Source organism: Anopheles marshallii, chromosome 3 (genome assembly GCF_943734725.1).
Source record: "Anopheles marshallii chromosome 3, idAnoMarsDA_429_01, whole genome shotgun sequence".
NCBI lineage: Eukaryota > Metazoa > Arthropoda > Insecta > Diptera > Culicidae > Anopheles > Anopheles marshallii.
The window spans coordinates 31,249,599-31,271,750 of NC_071327.1; the positions used below are offsets into that span (position 1 = coordinate 31,249,599).

A 22,152-nucleotide genomic window follows, 5' to 3' on the forward strand; every position below is an offset into this window, starting at 1 on the left:
TCCTAGTTCCGCTGCGCTTGCGCCTTAAAGTGACGTATGTAAGATGCCAACAGCTCGTCCATTTTGTATCCTTGCTTCGTTTCCAGCAGCAGTTTCGTCGAGCCCATCATGTTACCGAACTTGATATGGAAGAACGTGTTGCCCGAGCTCCAGAAGTTTAGCTCCGTGTAGCTGTAGCTGTGCAGCACCTCCTTCGTGTGAGGCTCTATCAAGTGGAACCCGGTTCGATTGATCGCTATCAGCAGAGTCGGCGGTAGGTTCTGATCGGTCGCTTGTTTCACCACAAAGAACGTTGATCCAAACATCGAGTACTGCTGCATTAGCTTCAGGAATGCCAGCTTAGCCTCACTCACACTGATTCCCTTGACGGAGTCGATTTTCGCTAGTATATCCCGCTTCCAGTGATCCGGTTTTTGCAGCCGCTCTGTATCCTTTGCAACGAGCATGGGTAGAAAATCGTAGAAGCTCTTACCTAGCAGCATCTGGTCGGAGACTTCATACTGTGCCCAGAAGATGTATGCTGCCAAATCGACGGCTTCCTCTTTGGTGAGTTGATAGTATCCTTGCAGTAGCTTAGGCACCTCCTGATGGAAGTGGAATATCTCGTCCGCATTTTGATCCCGTCCCGGAACCACGTTGATCCAGAGCTTCCTCATGAAGAACAGTTGATACTCGCACTGGATGCGGTTTTCGTTCGTTCGCGAAGGATGTGTCTCGCGTAACCACTCCAACAGTTCGTAGATGAAGTCAAACAGGAAGTAATCCTCCGGCACCGATAGTACCTTATCCATCACCTTGATGAAGAGACTGAATCCGTCGCTAGACTTTAGCTCCAACCGACGGGTGATCGTTTGTATAAGATCCTTCGTCTTCGTGGACGACTCTATCTGGAACGCTTCGTCGGTATCATCCGGGAAGTACACCTTGTGATAGATCTCCACCGTACGGTAGCGTATCGCTTCCACTTCTACAATGTACGGCGGATACTTCCTGGAACCCACCTTGATCGTTTTCTGCAGCCGCTGCAAACAGTCCACAGCGATCGGGTGTTTGCGAGTGCGCAAAAACATAAACAATTCCTTCTGCAATGACTGGCTGGGAAGCATCACGCCGGTGGCAAGCCACAACAAATCCCAACCGCGTTCCTCACTGATTTGGATCTTGTTTTCGGTCAGCTGGCGCATAATCTGACAGTACACTTCATCCCGCAGCAGATCATCCACCATTGCTGGGGAGAATATTTTACTGACGTCGATTTGATCACGGCTTTTTGGAAGATCTCCCATGTACTAAGGAAAGGGAGGAGAGTGTAAAGAGTATTTCAAAAACCATCTCACAATAGTGTCCTTAAAGTGTACCTTCAGAATTAGAGTGAAAATCATCATTGCAGTGTCACATTTGGCACGATCGTTTTGAAGGCGCTCTAAAAGAGGTGCCTTCATTGGATCCCTTGTATGCTTCCACAGCTCTTCCACCGTAGACTTGCGCACACTGTTGATGCTTGTTGATGAAGATATATTTCTAGGAAGCACGAAAAATATTACGTTATTAAAACTAAATTGCTTCGACCCCTATCACCCAGCTCACACTCACGCAATTGCAGGTCTAAAGTGATCGGTGGCGAACCGCTGCAGCGTGTGCATCTTCTTTCTCTGCACAGTGTTATAAATAGGACCTGCGGGCTTCTTGCTTTTTACCGCATTTTCTTTCTGTAAATGCGAGCATAGAGAGATGAATCACATGAATCGATCACGCAGAAATGGGTATCATAAATGATCTTTACCTTGTAGAAATTCAGCACAACACCGGATGGGGGCATAATCGTTGGAAGAATATAGATCGCTTCCGTTGGGAAGTAGCCGGACTTTCCGTTGCATTCTCCATAACCCCAGGTGGATTCTTCAGCCATGATCGATTCCCCAGTAAACCCTTGCCCAAGCGCAATGAGATCTCCCTTCAGAAGGGTCAGCACCGTATCATCTGTAGTGTCCGATTTGTACGACTGTACCACTACCGCATAGATGCTTCTCTTCTTCAATTCCTCAATTATGAAGTTAACCAGCTCCGACACAACGCGTGCGTCGAACGTTTTGAAGCAGAACTCCTCGCCCTGAATCGTGCCCAGGTACAATGTACCTACTTCCGTTTCACCATCTTCCTCGCAGCTTACGTGTACCATCTCAGGATAGGACAGTTCTACCAGCACCTGTTCCTGCTCATCGACAAAGAACAACCCGGACCAGTTGACCGCAATGATAATGTTTGCCGAGGCGAGCGATGGGCCACCGGACTGGACGGCCTCAAAGAATCGGGAAAACATCATACCCCAAGTAATCTTCGCAAACAGCACAATGTCCTCCATGGCAACACCTCTCTGAAGGAACTCCTTCACGCAGCGACTCTTTTTGAACGCTGTCTCTATCATCTGCATCCAGCGTGGAGTCGTCTCCGGGCGTAGAACGCTTCTCGGGACGAAATCTTTCAGTCGTTCCTGCAGTGTCTTTGCATTCATCTCGCTACCATACTCCGCGAAGTACTGCAGCGCGGCCAGCATTGCCAGATCCTTGTCCGAATTGCTAACCAGCTCACCCATATTCAATCCACGTACTATCTGCGCATAGATCAGTCCCGTTGCGACTGGATCGATGGCCGGATCGTGCCACGGTGCGAACAGTTCCTTGCGGAAGAATATCTTCCAATCGGCAGCCCGTTCGCTAAGGCCTTGCTCTTTCGCGTACTGCTCACAGTTCGATACGGCGTCCATCAGGAACTCTCGGCCACTTTGCAGCGATAGCACCTTATCCTGCATGGTGAGGAATATGGAGAATCCAAAGCGATCCTTCAACCCAACCAGATCGCTTAACTTCTCGCACAATTCCCCGGCCGTCGTTGCCGAGTCCGTCTCGACGGTTCGAGTAGTACCGTCCATCAGGATCACACTAACATTTATGGGTTTTTTCGTTTTAGTCGCCTGTAACTCCATCAACGAGGGAGGCTGGCGTCTTGTACCGTTCTGAAGCGTACGATCGAGCCGATGCTCACAGTACGGCGCGTACAGCTCCGGACCATCCCTGATGAAAGAACGCAGATACTTCTCGAACCGTTCCGAAGGTGGGAAACAGCCCACACAGAGCGACAGCAAGATCCAACCCTTAGCGTGTGAAGTAGCGGTCGGATTGTTGGTAAGCTGTTTGCAAATCTGACAGAATATCTCATCGCGCAGATTCTTGTTCAAGATACCATGTCCAATTACAAAGTGCAACTTATCCAGATTGTTGCTACGACTGTTCAGAAACTCCTGATAGTCCGTAATCTCCTCGTTGTTCTCCATGATCGATTTCAGTTCGTTTGGAATTTTCGACTTCTTCTTCAACGTACGGTGTATCATTTTCCGGTCGTGCTCGGACAGTGTCTCCTGGAATGCTTGGAAGTCTTTGGATTTCGCAAAGTTGCGCCCCAGCGTAGTGGACACCCGCTGCATCACCGGTTTGTGCTTTGAATCGTCGCTTTCATCTTCGTACTTTGCATCCGCCATATCGCCCATAAATCGTAGAATTGTGATCCAAAGTGCCTGAAGCAAGATAGGAAAATTAATGATTGCCCATATCCTACGGAATCGAACCGCTGCCCACGTCGTTACCTGCGCGGATATAACATCAGCCGTGCTGTAGAGATCAAGCAGGGAGGATTTAAGCTTTCGCTTGCTGAACTGATAAGACGCATTGTTTGCAAAGTAGGTTGCCGCAAATTTGGAAAAGTTGTAGTCGGATAAATCCTCGCGATAAGAAACCGTTTGCTCCTGTTCGTTCTGCTGACCCGGCTCTGCTGGCTGCTCAGCACCCTAAAGGTACAGATACAGATGGTAATGGTGCGTTAGTGAGGTGACCTGCTCAGATGGCCTTACCATTAGATCGAAGAAAAGAACTTTATATACACCAACGTGATGAAATATCGCTTATGTACATAGCGTGTGCCTAGATAAAACTTGTATCGACCTTGAACTTAACCGTGTCTTCTTCACCAGTTGGTTGTGTACATAAATGATATATGATACGTGTAGTTTGTATGATGTGTTTGTGTCATCGTTGTTAGAAAGCAACAATTCGAATGGTGCATGTATATACAATCCGGTATGTACTGTTTGTGTTTTATGATCTTATGCTATCATTAATGCTATCTACAGAATTTACAACGTGTCTGTGATTGGTCCTCGCAGCTAAAAGGTAAAAAAAGTCATGTAAAACTCCAATAAAACAGAACGCGGAAACGAGACAAACCTAAGGCGACACCATAAAAGGGCCACTTCCGAACACATGCGTTCCGTATTGACTAAGCGTCCTTCTTCTGGCTGATCAATCATCGTTGGCGGCACGCTGTACGCAACGATATCTTGACGTGCGTGTAGGAGTTGTCATGTACTGTAAGCTAATGGCTTAGAAGCTGGCCGATAAGAAACTGATATCGTAGCTATCCGTCAAAGTCTAGCAGCAAGACCCTTCGCACAGTCGACCCTCAACGGTCAGTCTGCAAATGTGACTCTTTGGCGGCGCTTGAGGAATACCTCTTTGCCAAACCATATCCATCATTCATCACTGACTCATGGTACTGACTGACTGACGCGCATTACATCGTACTATTACTTCGGCTATAAGCGTCACAAGCGACATATGCCGAGTCAATACAGCGTTCTTTTATACCGAAAAAATCTAATGTTGTATGTACAATTTTACTACTACTATTATCACTACTTCTTCCACTATAGTTGCTAGTGTACGTTTCGAGCGGGGCGCAATGCTGGGAGATTAAGTGTGCTGGTTTATTTACAAAATATCGTCTAAATATCGTCCCTCGTGCTGCTGTTTGTGGCTTAGAGTGTCTACTATGGGCCACTGTTGTCATAACCACACACGATCGTTACGATCGCTGTGTTTAGCTGCTGGCATGAGTGAGCGTACTAGTGCATTGTATGACTAACTACTATATCTGTTTCGAGTGACAGGTGCATGTTTGTAGGAGAGCATCGTTGTAGTGTGTGTGTTTTTCGAGAGCATGAACCACTTATAATCTAGATGATTCGTAGTAGTTAACCGGACGTGAAAGGAGCTTGGTGGGGATGATCTTTTTGTTGCGACTCTTCTCTTCGAAATACTGGCGCATTTTGCTTACGGCTAGCGATGGATTCCGTTTCGGTACCGGCTCGGGGCTCGTAGTACCTTCCAGAAACCCGAACACGTCGTCCACGATCTTGTTGTCCTCCTCCACGTTAATGGTGGGCTGCGGTAACACCACCGTTGTCTTGCGTGCGTCCACCTGCTGGTACGCCATCTCCCGGTTCAGTTCCTCCACCCGCAACCAGTAGTTGTGTTCGGCGTCCTCCTTCCAGCGCGCATTGCCCGACTTTCGGAACTGCAACTCTTCCGTGCGCTGTATCGCAATGATTTCATGCATGCGTCTCGCCCGGTACGTGATTCTGTCGCGCAGGTTCCGTCTGGTCAGGTACCCCCGACACTGTGCCTGCAGCTGTACGATCGCTCCGCGAAGTCGTCCGAAGGCGTACGTTTGCGACCGTGACTTGATTACCGCTTGCAAGCGTCGATAACCATTGCGCATCTTCAGATAGTCCGCACGGTAACCTCTTGCACGCCAGTGCTTCTGTATTGTGATTGCTGCCTGGCGATAACGGCGCAAATACCTCCAGAACAGTACCTTGCGGAATGCTCGCTGGATCAGAACGACGTAGTGTAGGTACACACGGGATCGTTCCGATTCTAGCAGATAATCGTGACTTTCCTTCAGGAACACCTTCGTCATTCCGAACTGATAGTCGTCCGGTATCGTGACGAGCACCTGCTTGCAGATATCTTTTGCGGCCTGCACGCAGTCTACCCTGTGCGCGGGCCCTATACCCGCCACGAGATGTCGATAGCGGTCGACAAACTCTCGGTACGTGTGTCTAATTGCATATCCAGCCTGTCTTATCTTGGCCGTTTCCATCATACCTGAGTATCGTAGCTGTCGTACGCACAACGTCTTATCGATAATCTACAAAAAATGAAACGCATAATTACACATCAGCCGTTTACTTCTGGGGAAACGCTGAGCTTTTGATTCACACTAACCTTAGGCCGCTTCACATCGTTCGGTTTGATACAGCGTATGAAGTACGGATGGCATGACGAGAGCGTTCGCATCAGCGAATCGAGCGAATTCCTAAACTGCAGCGACAGCGTTATCGAGCGTTTAGTCGTATCAAGCGAATCATCCGTACCGAACAGTGCCACCAGATACTCGTTGGTGCTTTTCGTCACCAGCTCCTTCAGATCGGGACTGAACGAGTCGCGATTCTTTTCCAGGAAACCTTCCACGCGATAAAACACTACGCCCGCAAAGTGCTGCACACCGAAGGCCGGATCCTTATCGTACTTTGGCTTTACGTACACCGTTTTTGAACCGTGCGTGGTGTGAAGCTTGGACAGCATCGTCAGATCGGTACCCTTGGGAAAGCGCGTTTCTTCATCGATCAGAGACATGAGGTTAAGCGACTTCATGCCGATCATGTCCAGAATTTCCTGGTTGTCGATGAAATCGATCGTTGTCCAGTTGATACCCTCCCTGGCGTATTCTGCTTGCTCCATCTGGAAGAAACCAAAGTCACACACTGTACGTTCACACTGCCCCAAACTGCTCAGATTGTCCACGGTATTCAAGACCCCGGTTTGATCCAGCGACTTACCTTGAAGATGTGCTTCACGAAAAACTGTTGCAAATTCTCGTTCGCATAGTTGATGCACAGCTGCTCGAAGCTGTTCACCTCGAACTGTTCGAACCCGAAGATGTCCAGCACACCGATCGACAGCCGTCCCTTGTTCGACGGTTTGTAGATCGCCTTGTTGATCTTGTCCACGATCGTGATGAACAGTTTGCCGTAGATCGCCTTTACGAAGGCATCTCGCGCCTCCAACGCCTGATCTTTGGACAACTGCGACACAACACGCTCACCGTGGGCAATGATGGTTTTGCGCGTCAGCGCACTCAGGAGCTGAACCTTCGAAACTCCGAGCAGCACTGCAACGCGTCCCACATTCAGCGTGTCGTTGATCTCCACTGCGTCGATGTTCTGCACTACGGTCGCTTTATATTTCACATTGCCCATGTGCAAGATGGCCGCCAGCAGACTCAGAATGGATTGGATCTCTTGGTCGTCGAAGGCGAGCACCTTCATGGCGGACCGTACATCAGCAAACTCTTTCGCATCGTTCCGACCCTCGCAGAGCAGCGTTTGGCCGCTCGTAAGGTATGCGTACCCTTTCGGTGCGTCCTCCAGATCGAGCCGTTTGCGTTCTTCCTTCGACATGCCGGCCAACATCGAGTAGAAGATGTGATAGTTGCGCTCGCCCCTGTTCTGCCGCACGATGCGTGACTTCTCCAGCAGGTACTGCTCGATGCGCGCCCCACCTATCGCACCTTCGGTGGTGAAGTGTACATCAATGTACTTGCCAAACCGGGACGAGTTATCGTTTCGCATCGTTTTCGCATTCCCGAACGCTTCCAGTATAGGGTTCGATTCGATAATTTGCTGCTCGATCCACGAATGCTTACCACTCGTCGCGGCCAGATACTGCAGGATCAGTTTGGTGCTTTCGGTTTTGCCCGCGCCAGACTCACCGCTGATCACAATGCACTGATCGCGCTTTTCGCGCTTCATCTCCTGATACGCACTATCTCCGATGGCGAAGATGTGTGGCGGTAGCTCACCCAGCTTCTTGTCCCGATACAGATTGATCTCGTTGTACGTGTAGATCGGCAGTATCTCGTACGGGTTTATCGCAACCAGCATGCTGCCTGTGTACGTCTGTTGGGCGACAACGAGTAAAGGTAATCAATACACAACATCTCCAGACCAGCTGCTCGCATCTAATTGACCTACATAAATCTGCTTCTGCCGGTACCGTACGATGAGATTACGCAATATGGCGTACTCCTGGAGGTCGCCCAGCGTTATCATATCGTGCACCGTTTTCTGTGACGACACATGCATTGGTTTGATTATCTGGTGGGAAGTGGGAAGAGAAAACATTGCAGCATTTGTGAGTAAGTAGGAAGGACGTCCAACCTGTTGGAGAACTCAATACACCTACCTCAGCGTCCTTAACCCAGAACTCTTCTCCATCGTCGTTGGCAACCAGCGTGCGTCCCTCGTGAGTACGAAGAACACGCCCAGCATAGGGTAGCTCAAACTCATGCTTATGCTTTGGCTGGATCCAAACCCATTCACCCTGTATAAAGTATGTATAGAGATACAATTTTAAATATAGGCAGCAAATATTTGGGAACGCAAAATAATTCAAATCGTTTTCAACGATCAATCATACGAAGTGAGTAATCCGGAAATCCTTTATCTAATCTTCTTGATAGTATGGAAAGATCCGGGTTAGGCTTATCGAGATACCTGTTAGCATTGTTTGATCAAGCAGGAAGACTCATCTTTAAGCTTCTCCTACCTACCTACCTACCTCATAATTCTAAATAAATATCCTTTGTTGCCTTTAGAAACCTAGGCACGAATATCCAAAACAAGAAACTGATCTGAACAACCTCAAGAGGTCTATGCCTGCCATTTCTGCCTCACTAGACTTATTTGATCACGTAGCCGTATAGTCAGTCATTCGACGTACGGAAGATTGACCCGGATGGGATTTTAGATCAGTCCTGTCATGTGAAGACCGGTTCCACTAACAATACACCACCGGGTCGTCCCAAGATACTGATCACGGACTAGATATTTCTGGAGCTTCTTCAACAGTACACAAAGCCTCCCTCACCTTGCTTTAATTTTTATCAACTAGAAGAAGATTAACGCGTGCGTTACCATTTAAAACTGGGCTTAAATTTCACTCCAATTATTTTTCCGTCGGTACTACTTTCCACCCTGTCCTGTTCGATAAGAGCTTCACGATAACGCCACATGTTCAACGTTCGGCACAATCTTAGATACTCGGTGTTCCCGTTTTACTGTGCTTTTCATAACATAATTAGCAGATGCCTTCGTGCCAATCAACAACATCACGTTAGGATGTCCGTGTTCTGCTATCACACTGTATAGGTAATGCACTTGTGGTATGACACAGGCTCCTCAACACAGCGGCACGTCGTGGTGGTCCACTATCAATATGAAGTCACTTATCAACTACCCATCGGCACTGTGGACGACTCTATCGCGAAGTCTAGCGGAGCTGTATCAGACTCGTCATCAAAATGCTCCAGAGTGGAACATCTCTTCTCGTTGTCGAGTTTTTGATTGCGACCATCCAACCACCCTTTGCTACACGGAAGTAGACATGTGTTGAGGTGGCGCTCAATGTTTGACGTGCTTATCCTTTTACCCCGTCAGCCGTTATCAATGACTAACACCGGCGGAATGTGGTACCTTTACGGTAAGGGAGGGGGACGAGTGAACGATACTTACAAGCTCCTCTTTGGTGTCCATCGTGACAAACAGAATTTTTCCAACCGTTCGCTTCTTCTCAGGAGCACACACTTCCTGTACTCGTCATCGAAATTGGTGTGGGCGAGCGAACCACGGGTGCAACGTCACCAGGCTTTTTGGGTGATTTGTGTGTTTCACGCGATCTATTCGTTCCTGCTGAAGCCTACTAGTTTTTCACTTATTTCACCTTGTACCACTTTAAACGGTGATACAAAATACAAATAACTAGTGCACTTTTATCGATATCTACCGATTACACCAAATTCACTTGAGGTTACGAATCAACGCGTGTTCGCGAGGGCTACGGGAAACGTCTGACGCTTCTACTGCCGGTACCTAGTGCACTGGTTCGATTCAATCAATCGCCAGTGACTGTACGGTGCTGAGATTCGTACGATATCACCCCAAGCGTGTTATCAATTATTGAGGCCCGTTATCTGTAGAACGGTGATGATAAGTTCTTCCGCGAAGTAAAACCTCCTCGCAGGTGTACACTGTTTGCCGTAATGGTTGCCGTAATTAATAAGTTTGGAAGAAATAATTAGAAATACTATCTTTTTAATAATTAATCATTCTTTGTATTTGAACCGCTTTTTGCTTGCTACCCATGCTTTCTCGATGAAATTGCGCCAAATTGCTCGAATGCTGCCGACTGCTCGAATGCATTGCTGCTCGATTGCTTGACACACGCGTGGAGTTTAAAAGTTCAATTTGGCAACACTGACCTTTATTTACATCCTCAACACGCCGGGTAAACATCAGAACGTTTAACATTTTCCTTTTTTGTGCAAAATTAACCGTGCTTCTTTATAAAGCTTTGTATTATCTGTACACTAGCTTCTTAAATAGTTAAATTATCTTTTAATTGGATATCCTTTGTGTTATATCATTATATTCATTCAGGTTTTGCCCGTATCGCCACAGCAAAAAATGGCAAGACCGATTTCGTTCGTCACGGGAAATGCAAAGAAACTCGAGGAAGTACGTGCCATTCTGGGGTCCTGTTTTCCACGGGAAATCGTTGCTGTAAAGCTGGACCTTCCTGAGTTGCAGGGTGAGATTGATGACATCTGCAAACGCAAGTGTCTCGAGGCGGCTCGGCAAGTGAAGGGACCGGTAATGGTAGAAGACACATGTTTATGCTTTAACGCATTAAAAGGACTCCCGGGTGAGTGTAATGTTCCAGCACTGGTATCTTTAACCGAACGAAAACTCCCTAGTTAGCGTAAAATTTGCTTCTCCATTAGGTCCATACATCAAATGGTTCCTCGACAAACTAGGCCCCGAAGGATTGCATAAGCTTCTCGACGGTTGGGAAGATAAATCCGCACAGGCAGTCTGCACGTTCGCGTACACGGATCAACCGGACGGCGAGGTGGTGCTGTTCCAAGGACGCACCGATGGCATCATTGTGGCACCACGTGGTCCACGAGATTTCGGCTGGGATCCGATTTTCCAGCCTACCGGTTATGAGCAAACGTACGCCGAACTACCAAAGCCGAAAAAGAACGAAATCTCGCATCGATACCGTGCGCTAGCCAAGCTGGCAGAGCATTTCTCCAGTGAAAGTAAATGACGCTGTAAATAAAGAAAGAATCTCACAAGCAATAGATCGTTGTAGAGTATTATTGGTAATTTATTTTACTACAAACTCGTTACGTGCACCATAATTGACGAACGGCGCACAACTGGCACTAGCAGTAGCCTCCGTACTCTTTTGTCATTTGAATAGTCTTTTGCATGCGTGGAATTGTTTGCGTTTTACATCCTAAACTTAAACGCACACTCTAGTCTGTTCGAGTTTTACACACTTTAGAATTGAAGAAGAGAAAATAGGAATCAAAATACAAACAGCTAGCGCAAGTTCTTCTTTTGGATTGACTAATCGTGTCCGATCGAAGTCGCTGACCCAGTCTAGTCGGTCTTCTTGCTCTTGGCCTTTGGTTTCTTTACCGCTGCCGCACCCGCGGACGCGGACTTCTTCTGCTTGTCCGCGTTCCAGTAGTACAGAACCTGCAGAGCGATCACCAGATTGGCGAAGGATGATGAACTGTACGTTATGATCATCATTTGATCACCAGTCTCCTGGATCGAGGTGAAGATCCGTGCCAACGAGCCGGCCAGCAGCATAAAGCACGTTACCGCCGACAGTTGACCGGTGCTACCGTTGCGATAGTTGGTAAATGCTTGTGACAACTTTCCCAGCAGCAGTATCGGTACGTTGAAGCCTTGTGCAATTAGCAGGTACTTTAAGGGCGTTAAGCCTCCCATCAGCACGTACACAAGCCCCGTGTAGGCGAACGTAAACGCCGCCGACGTTACGGTTGAACCGCCGAAGAACAGTACCATCATGGCGATGATGGCCGTTTGCAGAGCCAAGAAAGCTGTATCACCCCAGGCACTGAACGGGAACCCATTCACGAAGCTGTACGCCATGTGGATCGTGATGGCAAACAGATCGAGACAGACGCTGAACAGACTGATGCCGCGAGCAGATCTGTTGCCAAGAATCTTCGTAATCTGAGGCACCTTTACCAACACCGAGCCGGCGATAATACCCAAACCCAGACCCTTGCTGAGCAACGCACGGAAACAGTCGCCTATTAAGACCACCAGAGAGCATAGAGGGAATCAAAGGTTAGTGTAAGGACATTGGCAATATCCAAATCAATATCGTAAACTGTACAATACCACGTACCATCGAGCAGATCAAACTCTACGAAGTAATTATCATAGCACTTCTCGTCCATCAGGTACAGCATAAACTCCTTGCCGTAGTCCACCATTTCGACCGTTTGATTATGTTGCACTTTATCGTGAAAAACAGTTTTTTTACAGAAACGGTTACCGAATGCAGTGCGCGAGAAAAACACTAAATTACCGACGGCAAAAAACGACAACACGGCAGCAATGACACGCCGCCACAGCTGTCAAATTTCGATGCGGAATCTCACCACAGTGGTTGAGGATAATGCGGTACATGTCCGTTTGTATATTTTAAATAAAATGGTAATAATTTGAAAAGTCTTCATTTAACAAAAGTAATTTTCCAAGGAAAAGATTAAAGAACACAAATACGTTTTAATTATTGGCACCAGAATTGCGTTTCGAAAAATGGTCATGACCACCACACTGTGCCCAGCAGTTCACAAACTTCAAAATGCACAGACTGTAGCAAAAAAGAAAGGAAAAAATCTATCCTGCGCACATAATAACACAGCGGATTGTTCACACTTTTGTTGATATTTTGTATAAACCACTATCAAAATTTGGTTTTGAATGGCTTCAGCGACTCCACAGGTAGGTAAAGCAGGCCAATTTGTGGTGGAACTGTGCCCACATGTAACGATTTAGTTACCACGATGTAGTTTTCCGTCGCTAGTGTTTTGATGCTGTAACCAAGACTGTATTTCATCATCCAATGTTGTGTGTTTACGTCGCACTTTTTACAGGGAGCAAACTTGCTCTATGGATTACGGAAATCCAACAAATTCTCCAAAGGCATTGGAGCTCTTCTGCCTCAGGCATACCGCAAGTTTTGGAATGAATGGAAGAATCAACAGCCTGCGGCGGTGCATTACGTGCCCAAGGATGGTTAGTAGCAAGAGAATGTTCTCCACAAAGGCTTATCAATAATCGGACTCATTCGGTCGGTTTTCTTAGGAATGTTCCAACGCGAAGATATTACCGGGCTCGTGACACCCATCCAGAACGTGCCGATTCCATTGATTACTCCAAAGGAAGCGCACGATGGTATCTGGGGTGGTGAAGCGGTCATCAAGGGTTTCCAGAAGCGAAACCAATACAAACGCCGCGTACCACACTTCTGGGTTCCCGTGTTGCGTCGATCGGTGGTGCATAGTCGCGTGTTGAATGAGTACATGGCCGTCACGGTGACGGATAGAACGTTGGCTCAGATTCATGATCATCATGGGTTTGACCACTATCTACTAAAAACGCCCGCTTGTGATCTACGCTCGATGTTGGCAATTAAGCTGAAAAAGAAAATCCTTGAAGAACTCGCCGCTGGCTGCCCTAGGCTAGCGTCTGAACCTACAAAACAGCAAGAATATTCGAAAGAGTTTGCCTGCTACTTGGAGCAGTACACGCCAGAAGAGATCGAATGGTACGGACTGACCTATAACGAGGCACTAGCAAAGATGAAGATCCTCACCGAAGACAAAGACCCACAGCTGCCGCAGAAAATCCTTTTCCGACAGAAACTGATCGAGCAGCTAAGAGAAGCCGGCATCCGAGAGGCACAGGACGGAGAAAGCGGAGATAGTGAGGAGCTGAAAGGAATCAAGGATTCCACCTCCTCCTCATGGCTATCGAAGCTTAGCTTTAAGCCGAAAAACTGGTAAACGTTACGAAGATTACGACACACTGTGCGCATAAAGACTGTGGTCTTAATAGTTGTGTTTACGTGTGTGTGTGTGTGTAAAAACCAGGGATTTGGTGATAGGAATTACGTGAATCCTTTAGTCTCACTGCCTGCGTTGCCAGTCAGGAAGTAAATAAAACGACAAAAAGCCTGTTAATAATGTTAACGAAAACCATGATCTATTTCCATTCGGCAGTAGTTGTGCTGTTTAGCAGTCGGCAGTTCTAATCCCGTGACAGTGTCAGTTGAATGAGTGGCAGTACTTTGACGGAGGACAGATCGGACAGGATGGCTTCTATGTTCTCTACCGACGTCACTTGCATCAAGCTTTCTCGCCGGAAGCTCAGTATGATGATGGCAAGCAGGGACAGTATTTCGAGACTATCATATCCCAGAATTAAGTCCCACAATATGAGCAACTGTTCCGGTGGTAGATGGCCACTGAATGCGCGCATTAACCATTTGAACACTACGCGAATCCTACAGAGAATGAAGAACAGAATTAAATCGCGTAAAAACAGGCTAGTGCCCAGGTCCCAACAATTGCTTACGGTTGAATTTGAAGTTCCCGGAAATGTGACCATAGCTGTGGCTCATGCGTTTGCAGCAACTTCTCGAACAAGAGGCACAAACTCACGATACCCTGTGGATGGGTGTTGATCGTCGTCAGTCGATGGCAGTAACGAATGTAAAACGCTCGAAAGGTGTAATACAACGAGACGGGATTATCGTAAAGGTAACAAAACGGGGCCGCCAACATGCAGATACCATGAAACGGGACAAACCCACACGGAGGTCCTTCGTACTGTTTCGCCTTTGCTGAGTTGGTAAACTCGACCTGAATGAGTTGGCTTATTTCGGTGTCTCTGCTAAAGCAGAGCATAATCTGGATGAAAAATTGGAAAAAAGAAGGAACATTATGGTAGTTAATAATGGCTCTAGGATATTGTTCTTGAGATCCAGCTTTTACTCTTAAAAAGGGGAACAAGTTCGGTTCACTCCACACCATATCCAGCTTACCTGATAAAGTACATCCTCGAACACGAAATAACGATCGTCATTGGTAGCGGTCAGCTGCACATCCTTGAAAACCAGCTTGTCTACTATGGATTCATTGGTCAGTACCGACTGTCGCAGTGCTTCCCAATGTTCGACGTGCTGCGGAAAGGGACAAGATAACGAACATTACTAGCCACATATAAACACGACCACTCCGAAGAGTTAGAACGCACATGTTGTTCCACCTGACTGCCAAGTACGTAGGACCAGAGTGCCCCACGCAATGGTGGCGGTGTGACTCCCTTCTTTAGCGCTTGCTGGCAGAGCGGTGCATGCCGTTTTTTCAGCACCTTCTGGCACGTTACCGACCAATCACCGAAGTTGTTATCATTTCTCAGCACCTCCGAAAAGTGTGTCCGCAGCTGGCAGAGATTCTTCACCGTGAGGGATATGTGGGAAAATTCCCATTTCGGTAGAAAGCTTCACACAAAACCCATGAAAAGATAGCGAATGTTGGGGAAAAAAAGATAAGATTACTGAATAGTTAGCATTGTTTTAAAGTGAGACGTGATTATGGACACAACGATTGTGTTTGTGTGTGTATGTGGTTACTCTGTCTCATCCTGCTTCATCGGTCCCTTGAGCGATAGCAGCACGTCGAGCAGATCTTTGGGAGCGTACACCGGTCGATAGTTGCTGAGATCGATCTGATAGGTGCTGAGCTCGTCCCACTTGGAGAGGATCTCCTCCCGGTCGGATGCGGTACGCATCTGACCGTGCAGTTGCGCTTTCGATTCCGAGCACATCGAGTTCAACGACTTGCGTACCCGTCGTTCCCATTGGATACCTGCTCGGCGTAGATAGTTCAACGGATCGCTGCTGGCGGGCGTTGGACGAGTGTCACTTTTTACGGCATTCCGGATCAGATGGTAGATCACGTTCCGTATTTCCGTTTCCAGACCGTTCGCTTTGATGGCGTTTTCGAGCGTTTGCTTCATGTCATCCTTATCCACCTCCGGGGAGCAGGAGAGTTTCTGGTTGTGGTGTGACAAAAAAAAAGAAGAATTAAGTTGTATATCCCTTCAGACATGTCTACTACGTAGTCGCCGGTTTACTTACTTGAACCGTCTTGTAGAGATTACAGTACAGTTTCATCGTTTTAACGTCCTCCGCCAGCCGAAGGGCCGTATGATGGATGCTCGTGTCCTTCAATTCCTCCATGAAGCTTCTATCGCGTACCGCCAGCGGATATATCGCACCAGGTTCTGCCGGATCGGGCAACTCTGTCGACGACTAAGAAGAAACTGTTGCAATTTCCGGACCGAACGACAAACTCCTACCAAAACTACACCAGCCAATTGGGGGGTTTTACATGTGCTATATTGGAGCTATTTTCCTTCGCATTTCTATTCTGTATCGCTTTCCCTGTTATTTTGCCACAAAATTTACTGTACCGACCTTTCCACCTTGCCCCACCCCTCGCCATACTTACCGTTGTGTCTTCTGTATCCTTTGAATTGGTTGCCCTCACCAACATCGTTTCACTACCGCTCCACCCCCGTGCCGTGCCTGGTCACTTTCCTTTCGGTCTCCGGTGGCGATACGAATACGGCAAAGCCGAAGGCACACGTTTTGGCGAATCAATTTTACGACAACCCGTCCAAAAAACTTCAACGGCACGGTAAACATTTATTTATACCGGGGTTATAACCGACCACACCCTACCGCCGGGTATCTACCGAACCACCGCACTAGACAATTTCGAAACCAAAGGGGTACACAAGCGGCACGCTTTGGGTCAGGATTCGTTTTTGCGAAAGGATTTTCCAATCGGCCAGACGCGGTGCGCGGGTTCGTCACTCTACTTGGCTTTTCCAGTTTGCTTGGATTCGGTGGCACTGCCGCGCTGGTGCATTTGATTGGTAACCAAATAAACCCCCAATCGTTGCCCATGGTAACCGCCAACGGTAGGTGACCTGTTTTACAGTTTTCCGCGCAGTTTGATGATGGTTGGCGGTGCTCCAAACGAATTCGATTCGGAAGGTGGAAAGCAGTGGTGATTGGAACTTCTTTCTTTATAGGAGTTACTACGGCTTGAAGGGAGTTGCGTATTGGGCGAGACAGAAGTAGTCTTGCGTGACACACATTATTGATATATTTCATTCTTTGTAGGAGTTGTTGATGAAGAGTTGAAAAAGCTGCTTGTATTTACTACGTGACCTTGAGATTGTCATGTGAAATGTTACCGAACAACGTGATACGCTAGATGAATTCGTTTAAGAAAATTACAATGAAAACCTCTACAAAGCCCATTTTCATATCCTTTGCAATAACACATCTATGGAAAGTGAAATGTAATATTGTAAATGGCAAAAGCTTCTCACGCCTTAGTGTACAGCTGGATGTTTTCCTTCCAACTCATCTTCATCCGACTCATTGTCAGCGACGGTGGCGTGTTCTTCCTCCCGAATCTCGATCACCACGTACGATCCGAAGCGCACAGTAAAGAAGTAGATAAACTCGACCAAACTTAAAATGCTCGCACCAGTAAACAGTCCCAAAATTCCACCGATCGATACGACGACATCGACGTTTTCGCGCACTATCTGTCGCCGATAGCGTTGCGATGGTAGACCCATAATTTTGATCAGTACCGACCGGCCGGTTCGACGCTCCATGTCCGATTCGCGCCCAATGATGCGTATCTCATGCTCGGTACAGGACGGGAAGCAATCACACACGAGCCCATTCGTGCGCCACGGTTGCATAATGGTCGTCTGAGGAAACATCAGATCGCGCTGATCGAGACAGTTGAGCCCATCGTAACCGCAAACCGGACTCTTGTCGTACTCTGTAAGATATGGGAAGATCCAAGAATGCAGCACTTGGCACATTTCGGTATTCGGAATTTGTATCCATACTTCCCAGCAGCATGTTATGATGGCAGCAGTTACACGTTTTTATCTGTGCCGTTTTTAGACATTCCGTCACGCACACGCTGTAGCTGTACTTGGCGTACCGGGTATCGGTGTCCTCGTCCGGGAAAACGCAACGGCGGACATCTTTACCAACCGTTCGTACCAACGGATCGTTCGCAATGTTCTGTACGGTGATGAAGATCTTTCCCGCGTATCCTTCCGGCATTTGGTTGAACTGGAGCGTCGTTAGTAGCATGTGCGGAATGTCCTCTTGGTTCTGGACGTATGCCTAAAAGTGAAGATTTGAGTGAAATTGAGACAGTAGACTCAGGGTTCCCTATTACCGTTGTTGCTCGACTGAAGTTTAGCAGTAGCTCCCCCTTGGGAGATCCCATACTCATATCCATGCGTAGCCATTGTGGACCGTATCTAAAATAAAGCATAGCATTTAATGGAATTGAACATAGCAGTAAGGCCTCACCATGGAACGATCCAATACTTATTGACCGTCTGGATGGAGTTCAACAGAAAGCACGAACCCATCGTCGTTTGTATTGGGCGAAAGTAACGGCAGCAGTCAAACACTTCCCCGTTCCAACGGCACTCGTCGAACAGCTGCGAACAGTTTGCACGGACCGCCACGGAAAACCGTGGATATCCATCCACCGGACACTTGACACAGTCGTCACAGTCCTTGTACATCGCACAGTATGACTTGATCGAACCGTAATTGTACAGATTGTGATAGATCAGGCGTAGCATAAATTCCTCCACATCGTAGTTGTACTCCATCTCTTCGTTCGTGCGAAACCCATCGATCACTTGCTGTAACGCATCGTACTGCTGCTTGGTGTAGCCCATCTCACAAACGCCCACCGAGGGAAAGCTCGTGGTGTCTTTGCGTGGATCGAGATTCTCCACCACAATGCTGACCGCATCCTTGCGGAACAGTTCCATGTACGTTTTGATCAGCATGTAAGAACCGGTCCACGCGAACAGTACACAACCCATCCAGAACAATCGCTCCGTCCAGTGGTACTTGCGGTTCGAGATGTACCCAACACCGGCCAGGGAGCAGTTAGAGCAATAGTCGACCAGAATGCGATACAGCACACGGAACGCTCTTGCCACTGCCATCGCTAACCGTTATCTGCTGTAGTAAAGCAGCGGTTAAGCTTAAAATGGCGCATGATTAATTTGGATTTTGGATTAATAATTCACGCGTCCACCATTTTGCAGCATGAAATGTGCATTAGTTCGTGTTCTGACTGACTGCAATGTGCTCATGAATATTAAATCACCAATAATGTCCGAACATATTGTAATTTCGTGTCTCAAGCAAGTTGCTGATAAAAACCGATCGTTCGGTATCATTCTCATGGTGTATCCACCACATCGCTCTTCAAATTAGTTCTTTCTATTGCAGCGCAACCATCTCTTCACAAATGTTTCGTTGGGTTTCCGTGTTTTTTTATTGAATCCAATAGATAGGTAACTGTTATAATTGGTAAATATGTTTCTATTCTGTAACACTTTTACTAGGTGTTACGTCTGCCAGCCATGCTCGGCATTACCTTCTCTCGGTGTGTGTGTGTATGATGCGTGTATACATGTGGTGACTTTTCGGTAGTTTGAAAGGTTTTATAATTCGGTGTACGTGGGTTGGGGAATGTTTGCTCCGGAAACGAAGATTTACGATCCTCAATCATGTGCTTTAATGCGGGAGGTTCAGAACAATGTACCGGATGATATACTGTTTACTCTTATGAACACGAACGTTTATGTATATTGATGCCATTTTTCACCACACTAATCACAAGTTTTCACTTCTTTTCTTACATATTGCCTTAAACAGTCCACCTTTGCTAATGACCGATAGTGTAAATGTATGATGCATGTTTAGTGTACGCTTTTAAGCACAAGTTATTTTTGAAGTCGTTCCGTGCCCGTTGTCGTCTTTCCGTAGTGCCGTGCTCTCCATTTGAACGTGCAATCAATCAATGCTCAATGCCATTTTTAAAGTTTTTTTTTTTGCAGAAATGATAAAGAAACTACAGAAATATGTACTTATCGGGCACTGCAACCGCTTTGCGATCTTGACCTGCTACAGGAGTGTACATTGAGGAGTGTCTCGCCGAAGTATGCCTTCACATCTTCATAACTTCGAAATTAATGTCCCCAAGGCATGAGGTCTAACTTTGATTGTTTGATAAAGTCTTCTACTTCGCAGCCGTGGTGACAGGTTGGCGGAGTTATAAAGTCCTTACTAGCACCACGTTGTATAGGGCGTTCTTCTTTTTAGACAAACAGGCCAAACAGGTGTTTCTTATTCTCCCGGTCATCCATCGTTGTTATTCTAACTAACCTGGTTAGCTACCCAAGGAGCGCCATAAAGTCTATTCTAGTTAAGACCTGCTCATTGATTCTAGAATCCTTCCGAATAGACAACCATAATCTCTTCTACGTTACGAGATAAGTATATCCTGAAGGGTATACCTCTATAGTTGTTCAGTCTAATCTATCTCCGTTCTAGTTTATGAAATAACATGGTGTTATCTGCTTGTGGAACATCCAACTGATCGTAAAGTTAATCCATCAAAGTACTGACCTCACCGCGTGAGAAACACTGTTTGCTTAACCTCCAACTCCTGCACGCAAGCGTTCTGAGTTGATGGTCGGTTCTTACAATCGGTCACTCGCCTTCATCGAACAATATGAAAACGGTTACAATTTAATTATTGGCAAATAGGGCGAACACACCTGACAACCCTATGCCATTTTGCTTCTTCTCCCTTGTATGCCGCGCGTGTATAATATATTTGGTTCATTCCTATTCTAGTGCCTGTCTGCTTTGTATAATTCGTTCGGAACTGGTACTTCAAAATATATCCACACATACCATCCCCTTTTGTACAACGAACTAGCTAAAGGGAGGATAAGGGTTGATCGTGTATCACGAGAGAAAGAGTTAACTAAAACCTGTCACTCATCCGTGCAGTTGCACTTTTGAGGGAATAGTTGCATCATCATATCACTTACACAAACTAGCACTTGTTTGCATTGTTTCCGTTTTCCTAACACTGTACTGAACATTAACCGCGAACGGAACAACATTACCTTAAACGTCCCCGCACCATTTGTTTGTGTATTGCGAAATCCTACCCTAAATGTATGTATTTATGTTGACTGTACTCATGTTTGCCCCCACTTGTACGGAAAATGGTTAACTATCCTACACAACGCTTCCGTTTTCTCAATACGACCTTCAAATATTCAAACAGCTTCATTTCTGTTTAAAGCTTCTCTTAGTTTAGTACGGGACATGTGATAGCGAAACAAAGGGCAGGTAAAATTAATATCACACACAATCTTGGCTGAATCGTTTCACTATTTCACGCTATTGCTAAAGAAGAATGTAACGGTAGTGGTGCATTATATTCACAACGTGTTTTTGGAAGGAATGGGTGTTTAAGTAAGACAACATATTTCACCTACCAAGTGCCTTCTTTTCGTTCCCTATTGCTCGGTAAAGCATAGCTTTTACACGATTGCACAGTATTTGTTATTGCTAGCAAGTTGCGATTTGTTGTGCATCACACAATGTACAATGCGTATATTACCTTTCCTTTTGCTGTGGCTCAACACTTTTAAAACGAATTCATTCAATTCATGGCAATAACGCATTGGCATTTGGTTTTTTTTTCTCTGTTTCGTAATAAAATAAATCAATAAGAATAGACAGAATAACAACCGTTTTTCACCGAATACTTTTTAAGCATACTTTAAGGACTTTGATAAAAGAATGGTGATCATTATCACTTATTTGTAGACTGTTCGTCCATCATTGCGACTGTTTACTCATACATGCTACAACGGTGGGGTAAAGTATGATGATGCAGACTAGCTAGCACGGCCTAACGTACTATTACATTCGTGTTATTGCCTGGTGTTAAAATAGCATTCCTTCATTTGAGAGTGTGGGTGTGCCATTCACATTTTAAATACAATTCACTCACGTAACATTTAATTCCTCCAGTCAAATACAATCCACAAACAGAAACAGTAACAGGATAAAACATTTTCCCTTTGGAGCAATTCCTAGCTAGCACAGAATAGGAACCTAAACACGTGAAAACTGGAACAAACTACAACAGGCGTTGTCCGGTCTTGCTTGTTGACTAAAGTCCACCATTTACCTCTACCACCACCTTATATTTCGTACGCTAAAGAAGGTGCATGGAAGCAGATATTCATTTCCGTTGCCATCTTCAAAGAGCCTACACTCCACACCGACCGGACACGATGTCGGCACCGGTTTAGAATGGATTTTCGCCGCAGCACTGTATACAGTCCATGCAGTTATG

General features: G+C 46.5%; 6 protein-coding genes across 6 annotated transcripts; 2 read left to right on the forward strand and 4 right to left on the reverse strand.

Moving 5' to 3' along the window:
• Positions 1-2: 2 nt before the first annotated feature.
• LOC128712226 (myosin-VIIa-like) lies at positions 3-9,487 on the reverse strand. Its single transcript, XM_053807122.1, has 11 exons — positions 9,467-9,487; positions 8,139-8,276; positions 7,928-8,050; positions 6,734-7,852; positions 6,120-6,635; positions 5,167-6,042; positions 3,641-3,841; positions 1,784-3,571; positions 1,594-1,709; positions 1,359-1,521; positions 3-1,289 (listed from the first exon to the last, which is right to left on the reverse strand). The coding sequence occupies exons 1-11, from the start codon at positions 9,485-9,487 to the stop codon at positions 3-5; spliced, it is 6,348 nt and encodes a 2,115-aa protein (XP_053663097.1).
• Positions 9,488-10,198: 711 nt separating this feature from the next.
• On the forward strand, positions 10,199-11,063 carry LOC128713728 (inosine triphosphate pyrophosphatase). The gene is made up of 3 exons (XM_053808595.1): positions 10,199-10,315; positions 10,412-10,655; positions 10,735-11,063. The coding sequence occupies exons 2-3, from the start codon at positions 10,418-10,420 to the stop codon at positions 11,061-11,063; spliced, it is 567 nt and encodes a 188-aa protein (XP_053664570.1). The 5' UTR covers positions 10,199-10,315; positions 10,412-10,417.
• A 338-nt stretch (positions 11,064-11,401) lies between these two features.
• On the reverse strand, positions 11,402-12,273 carry LOC128715552 (mannose-P-dolichol utilization defect 1 protein homolog). Its single transcript, XM_053810458.1, has 2 exons — positions 12,186-12,273; positions 11,402-12,087 (listed from the first exon to the last, which is right to left on the reverse strand). The coding sequence occupies exons 1-2, from the start codon at positions 12,271-12,273 to the stop codon at positions 11,402-11,404; spliced, it is 774 nt and encodes a 257-aa protein (XP_053666433.1).
• Positions 12,274-12,766: 493 nt separating this feature from the next.
• On the forward strand, positions 12,767-13,851 carry LOC128715551 (39S ribosomal protein L28, mitochondrial). The gene is made up of 3 exons (XM_053810456.1): positions 12,767-12,787; positions 12,940-13,081; positions 13,151-13,851. Exons 1-3 carry the CDS (start codon positions 12,767-12,769, stop codon positions 13,849-13,851), a joined length of 864 nt encoding a protein of 287 aa, XP_053666431.1.
• Positions 13,852-14,095: 244 nt separating this feature from the next.
• Positions 14,096-16,407, reverse strand: LOC128715550 (TBC1 domain family member 19). The gene is made up of 7 exons (XM_053810455.1): positions 16,363-16,407; positions 15,990-16,163; positions 15,483-15,904; positions 15,104-15,350; positions 14,892-15,029; positions 14,423-14,757; positions 14,096-14,351 (listed from the first exon to the last, which is right to left on the reverse strand). The coding sequence occupies exons 1-7, from the start codon at positions 16,405-16,407 to the stop codon at positions 14,096-14,098; spliced, it is 1,617 nt and encodes a 538-aa protein (XP_053666430.1).
• Positions 16,408-17,257: 850 nt separating this feature from the next.
• On the reverse strand, positions 17,258-18,925 carry LOC128712487 (sodium channel protein Nach). The gene is made up of 4 exons (XM_053807378.1): positions 18,288-18,925; positions 18,133-18,217; positions 17,792-18,077; positions 17,258-17,721 (listed from the first exon to the last, which is right to left on the reverse strand). Exons 1-4 carry the CDS (start codon positions 18,923-18,925, stop codon positions 17,258-17,260), a joined length of 1,473 nt encoding a protein of 490 aa, XP_053663353.1.
• Positions 18,926-22,152: the final 3,227 nt, after the last annotated feature.

Bases quoted from the DNA above. Each gene is read 5' to 3' on its own strand.
- LOC128715551 (XM_053810456.1), top strand. From the start codon at position 12,767: ATGGCTTCAGCGACTCCACAG. The intron at 12,788-12,939 runs GTAGGTAAAGCA...CACTTTTTACAG, and splicing joins TGGCTTCAGCGACTCCACAG to GGAGCAAACTTGCTCTATGG. The intron at 13,082-13,150 runs GTTAGTAGCAAG...CGGTTTTCTTAG, and splicing joins GCATTACGTGCCCAAGGATG to GAATGTTCCAACGCGAAGAT.
- LOC128712226 (XM_053807122.1), bottom strand. From the start codon at position 9,487: ATGGACACCAAAGAGGAGCTT. The intron at 6,043-6,119 runs GTTAGTGTGAAT...CATTTTTTGTAG, and splicing joins ACGATGTGAAGCGGCCTAAG to ATTATCGATAAGACGTTGTG. The intron at 1,710-1,783 runs GTAAAGATCATT...TCGCATTTACAG, and splicing joins TTGTGCTGAATTTCTACAAG to AAAGAAAATGCGGTAAAAAG.
- LOC128715550 (XM_053810455.1), bottom strand. From the start codon at position 16,407: ATGTTGGTGAGGGCAACCAATTCAAAGGATACAGAAGACACAACG. The intron at 15,905-15,989 runs GTAAGTAAACCG...CACCACAACCAG, and splicing joins ATCTCTACAAGACGGTTCAA to AAACTCTCCTGCTCCCCGGA. The intron at 15,351-15,482 runs GTAACCACATAC...TTTTGTGTGAAG, and splicing joins ATGAAGCAGGATGAGACAGA to CTTTCTACCGAAATGGGAAT.
- LOC128715552 (XM_053810458.1), bottom strand. From the start codon at position 12,273: ATGGTGGACTACGGCAAGGAGTTTATGCTGTACCTGATGGACGAGAAG. The intron at 12,088-12,185 runs GTACGTGGTATT...TGGTCTTAATAG, and splicing joins AGAGTTTGATCTGCTCGATG to GCGACTGTTTCCGTGCGTTG.
- LOC128713728 (XM_053808595.1), top strand. From the start codon at position 10,418: ATGGCAAGACCGATTTCGTTCGTCACGGGAAATGCAAAGAAACTCGAG. The intron at 10,656-10,734 runs GTGAGTGTAATG...CTTCTCCATTAG, and splicing joins CGCATTAAAAGGACTCCCGG to GTCCATACATCAAATGGTTC.
- LOC128712487 (XM_053807378.1), bottom strand. From the start codon at position 18,925: ATGGCAGTGGCAAGAGCGTTCCGTGTGCTGTATCGCATTCTGGTCGAC. The intron at 18,078-18,132 runs GTAATAGGGAAC...CTTCACTTTTAG, and splicing joins ACTTCAGTCGAGCAACAACG to GCATACGTCCAGAACCAAGA. The intron at 17,722-17,791 runs GTATGGATACAA...CATATCTTACAG, and splicing joins TCATAACATGCTGCTGGGAA to AGTACGACAAGAGTCCGGTT.